The sequence below is a fragment of the Tupaia chinensis genome, unplaced genomic scaffold (genome assembly GCF_000334495.1).
Source record: "Tupaia chinensis unplaced genomic scaffold, TupChi_1.0 Scaffold000221_1, whole genome shotgun sequence".
In the NCBI taxonomy this organism is placed as follows: domain Eukaryota; kingdom Metazoa; phylum Chordata; class Mammalia; order Scandentia; family Tupaiidae; genus Tupaia; species Tupaia belangeri.
In genome coordinates, this window is record NW_006159696.1 from 1,450,618 (window position 1) to 1,455,599 (window position 4,982).

Consider the following 4,982-nt stretch of genomic DNA (forward strand, 5'->3'; position numbering starts at 1 on the left):
CAGACGGGGTAGGGTGAGGGATCTCCTGGCCATTATCTCAAGTTAAGCCATGGTCCCTCCACAGACCTGTGGGCAGACTGTGCAGCCCGGGCTGGTAAGAGCAAGGCAAGGGTTTAACCAGGAGCGTGCTCTAGTACCCAGCCGGGGCACGGCCAGTGGGTCGGAACCACCTGCACACATCTCTCGGCCCGAGGAGCTGGGCGTGCAGTTCTGCCACTGGCCCAGGTACCGCGTGGAGGCGGCAGAGCGGCCAGGCAGAACCTGTACGTGACAGAGAAAGTGTGTCTCACTGGTCTTACCCCGTGTATGTGGCCCTGGCCCTGCCCCTGCCCAGTCAAACCTGCCCACCTGCCTCCCCTGGTCCCATGTATGGCCTCACCCATCTTGCCCAACCAGAGACCTCTGTGCACATGTGTGCGTGTGCATGTGTGTGTGTGTGCGCGCACGTGTCTGTGTGGCCCCCGAGCTGTCCACCCCACCACTCCTGGACAGGCCTCTCCTCGGGTCCCCCGCCACGTCCCCCTGGGCTCCTGCCTATCTCTTCACCTCTCCCATGCCCGGTTCTCCCCACTGGCAGCCCAGAGACAGTCTATTCTTCAATTGGAATGTGGTACCCCACCCTCTACAGCTCACGAAGTCCCCTTCCTCAGTCACACCAGGACCTGCCAGCCTCCCAATTTGACCAACACCCCAACAACTGCCCCACAGGGACTCACCAAAGTCCCGGCAGGCACCCCGATCCTGAGCAGGCTGATCCATCCACCCAGGGCTCCTCCCGCCACCTGCCTGCCCGTGTTCACGCTCTCCCACCTGCCCCGGGCTGGGGCTCCTCAGCTGGGGCAGGGCCAGGCTGGAAGGTGGCATGACACCAGGCGCTTCCCAGAGTGTCAGGTCCCCACACCACAGAGGGACCGACAGGCCCAGGACCGCAAAGAGGTGCACTTGCAACAGGGGCGTTAGGCCACAGTGCCCCGTGGTGGGGCTCAGGACACAGCCTGAAGCCGCCAGCTCGCCTGGCTCCACCAGCCTGGTCCATGGTGGCTCCTGCTTGAATAGGTTCCCATCGCTGCACCAGTGGTGTCCAGCTCTGCAAGGGCCAGGCCCAGGGCTGGGTCCCCGGGTGCAGAAGGGGCCCCAGGGGCAGGCCGGCCATGGCTACACCCTAACCCTCGGGTACCCTCAGAGGGCAGCCAGGGAGTTCTGTTCCAAGGTAAGGACACAAGCTCACACCCATCCCCGCAGCCTGAAGACGTCGCTGGCCAAGGACGGCAGACTGTGCCAAGCCCCTGGGTCCCCTCCCCCAGCCAGAGCACGAGGGCAGGACTGGGCAAACGGCCCACACACCTTCCAAACCCTGCAGCCGCTCAGCTTCGGCCCTTCCCCAGCAGGCGGGAGCCCCCGCCCAGGACACACAGCCAGCCTCCCCGGTCTAGTCCCCGTCCATCCCCACCCATGCCTGCACCGTCTTTTGAAGAATCCTATCTGGAAATAAACCCTCCACCAGAGGAACAAGGTGACAATGGTTCATTTCAGGCACTGGCACATTTGTGGCAGGTGGCCCCCTGCCCTCCCCTTCCTGAGGCCAGCCCCAGACACAGTGATGAGTTGTTGGCACCCCCAAAACCTGGCAGCCCATCTGTCAGACTCAGAGCCCCCCATGAGCTCTGCCAAGCCAGGGGCAGCCTCTGTCCTGCTCTCCGCAACACCTGCCCAGCCTGGCACAGAACGTGGCTCAGTACGTCCTTGCTCAAGGTCGCACAGAACCCACCCACGTGTGCCGCACACGGCTCCAGCCCAACCAGCCGGGCTTGGAATCTGAGCCCGCTTCGCGCTGTCCAATTCACGGTGCAGTGGCTGTCGCCTGCCGGGCGTCAGTAGTTCCGTCTCACTCGAGCAAAGACAGGATGGTGAGCAGGTCCACGCAGAGAGCCTGTGGCCACAGCAACCCCTTCCACGCTGGGACCCGTACTTTGCGTCAATACATTGTTCATTGGTGCGGCCTTCAGCTACAGCAGCCAAGAGTCCTGGATGAACGGCAGCGTCCCCTGTCAAGTATTTCTACAGTGCACAGGCTCCCTGTGCACAGTGCTGGGTCTTGACCCAGACTCCAGACCCCAGACGTTCTTGGGAATTGAGCCCTCTCAACGCAGCCAGGTGGCGGGGCGAGCCCAGGCTGCAGGGCAAGCCCAGGCTGCAGGCCTGCAGGAAGCTGACATTCAGGTGAGACCTGCCCAGCTCCCGGCAGGCCCAGGGGACCTGGGGCCCCCACTGGCCCTGGCATAGGACTGAGTCCGTGGGCCTAGGCCAATCCGAGGGCCACAGTTCTCACTCAGGGGCTGCACCACAGCAGCTGGGGCACCGCAGGGACTGCATGACCGCACGCAGCGGCCCCCTCCGGCCTTCGGCAGACAGGCTGTCGTCACTGGCAGGTCCCCGCTGCAGCTGCTCAAACTGCATCTCCAGGTGCTTCTGGATGGCCACACCCAACACCTCTGGGTCCACCGCAGCTCCATACACCTCCCACGTCATGCCCTCGGCATCCCAGCGCACGTCCCGCACTGGGGATGACACCTCCTCCAGGCCAGACTCCAGAGTTATCTCCGGGAAAACGTGCAGAGCCACAGGGGCTTCCAGGGACGGGCTGGTGGCCACAGACTTACAGGCTGCCATGGGGGCCACCTGCACGCCAGCATCCTGGGCTGATGGAGAGGACACCCACATGGGGGCCAAGTCACTGGTGGAAGTCATGGTCCACACATCCCTGGTCCTGGAGCCAGGCTCTGTGGCTAGACCAGAGGGACCCCGAGGGTGGGCACAGCAGTGGAGTCCCCCTGGCCACCTGCAGTGACACTTCACCCCATGCTGGGTCTGCAGCCCGGATTCACTCAGCGACGCCACTAGTTTGGGAAAGGCCAGGGCCCCTGCAGCAGGCAGAGGGTGACAGCCTGCCTCCCTCGCTGCCTCCCTCATGCCACAGAGCAGAGCGCCTGGTGGCATAGCGTGGCAGGAGCTGGCAGCTGGCTGCCCTGCAGCTCTGGGCCCAGGCTGGGGACTGCCGCTGTGGGTAGCTGTGCCTCCCAGGTCTGGAGGTGGCTCCCACCCCCGACTCTCCTCCAGCTCCCAGGCTGAGTTAGAAGTCCCATCGTCAGGAGCCAGATCCCCTTCCCGGCCACCCTGGCCAAGACTGACAGGCCGCAGCTGAGCCCTGCGGAGGGGTGAGCCGCCCAGGGCCGAGCAGCTGAGGCTGGCCTTCTGAGCTCCGCTGTGCTCCCGAGTCTGGATGCTGCGGACCAGGTCCGAGTGACTCCTCTGCACTGCGGCAGTGCTGGGGGCCCGCAGGCCACACAAGTCACCAGCGCCCACGGCGGACACATTGCCCACGGTGCTACTTCTCCAGTGGCCCACGGCACCTGGCAGCGGGGGGATGCTGGAGGTCCACGCTTGCTCCGTGCTTCCTGCCTGGCATCCCTCTTCCTCCGGGGCCTGGGGAGTGGCGCTGGCCTCGCCCAGCTGGGCCTGGCACACGGTGCTGCTGGCACTCTTGCGGAGAGCGGGCCTCTGCCCCCGGCCTTCACCCAGCAGGCTGGAAGAGCTTCGGGACAGGGGCTGCAGGCAGGGACTCAGGGGAGCCCGGGAGCCCGGCTCAGGGCGGCTGGAGGTCATAGCTGCCTGCAGGAGAGAGAAAGGACGGGAGTGGCATTGAGCTGGGTGGCAGCACCTGGCTGAACTGCTGTGCGTTCAGGGCCAGGCACACAGGGGACACAGAGCACTCCAGCCCAGCCCGCAGACTGCTCAGAGCCACATGCAAGGCAGCTGCCTGCAGGAGAGAGAAAGGACGGGAGTGGCATTGAGCTGGGTGGCAGCACCTGGCTGAACTGCTGTGCGTTCAGGGCCAGGCACACAGGGGACACAGGGCCACTCCAGCCCAGCCCGCACACTGCTCAGAGCCACGTGCAAGGCAGCGACGGGACTGTGGGCACCAATGGCAGGCACTGCACTATGTCACAGGGTGACCCTGCAGACGCCTGACCTCCAGCAATGAGGAGGTCCTGGGCCCGTGCACCATGGAGCTGGAGGCGTCACTGGCCGGCTTCTGGGGTCGCAAGGGTGGAAGCGAGGAGAGGTCACGTCTGCTGGGTCTAGTGGGTGGGACTTGGGCTTTGAGGCAAGAGGACATAGCCAATGAGCTCAGAGGACTGCTGACTTCTCAGCCTGCCCCCCGGCACCACCCGCCGAGGCCCGCTGCCTGTGTCAGAGAGGGTCTATGATAGACGGGGACAGCCAGTAGAGGGCACATGGAGGGCTGTTCCAGGTCCTTCCGCGCCCTAGCCCTCTAGTCTGGCCTGGTCTGGCTGGCACATCTCTGGGACACAGTCAAGGCAGCTGCCTCCTGAGCTGCTACCTGCCAGGCAGCCGTGGGGGACACGGGCCACATCTGGGTGGCTGTGCTGTGAACGGTGCTCCAGTAGGGAGGGACAACCCTGGCAGGGCATCGTGGGCCTGGATGGCACGGCCTGGCCAATGGTCAGCCTCCTCAGCCCATAGTTGGCAAAGCCAGGCTGGTGGCCTGTTGGCCTCTGACCAGCGCCCAGCCCTGACCTGACACGTACTTGGCACTCAGTGCCTGAGAGAACAACACACACGAGACAAACCCACAGGAGGGTGCTGAGGACCCCAGAAGGCACACCCGAGGGGAGCTCACTCTGGGTGAGGGAGCACACTTTCTGGAGGACCGCACGGCCAGGGAAGTTGGGCCTGGAGAGCGAGGAGGAGCAGGTGCCCCGATGGAAGGAGCGGGGTGGGCAGAAGGCGAGAGGCTGTGGGCTCAGATACCTGAGGGAGCAGGGGGCTGGGAGCGGGGAGGGCCCTATGCCAAGTGTGAATTCAGATCACTCTGGAGTCCCTGCCAGGAAACACCAGCTGGAGAAACAGGGCAGGGACGGCAGGTAACAGCTGCAGCTTGGGCAACCCCGGCCCTGCCC

The 4,982-nt window shown here is 64.9% G+C and overlaps 1 protein-coding gene across 1 annotated transcript; it reads right to left on the reverse strand.

Annotated features, from left to right (window-relative positions):
* Nucleotides 1–21: 21 nt before the first annotated feature.
* On the reverse strand, nucleotides 22–3,664 carry GPRIN2 (G protein regulated inducer of neurite outgrowth 2). The gene has a single exon (XM_006147744.2). The coding sequence runs from the start codon at nucleotides 3,661–3,663 to the stop codon at nucleotides 2,326–2,328; it is 1,338 nt and encodes a 445-aa protein (XP_006147806.1). The 5' UTR covers nucleotide 3,664; the 3' UTR covers nucleotides 22–2,325.
* Nucleotides 3,665–4,982: the final 1,318 nt, after the last annotated feature.

What these genes read in the sequence shown, in the direction of transcription:
- GPRIN2 (XM_006147744.2), bottom strand. Translation starts at nt 3,663, where the DNA reads ATGACCTCCAGCCGCCCTGAGCCGGGCTCCCGGGCTCCCCTGAGTCCC.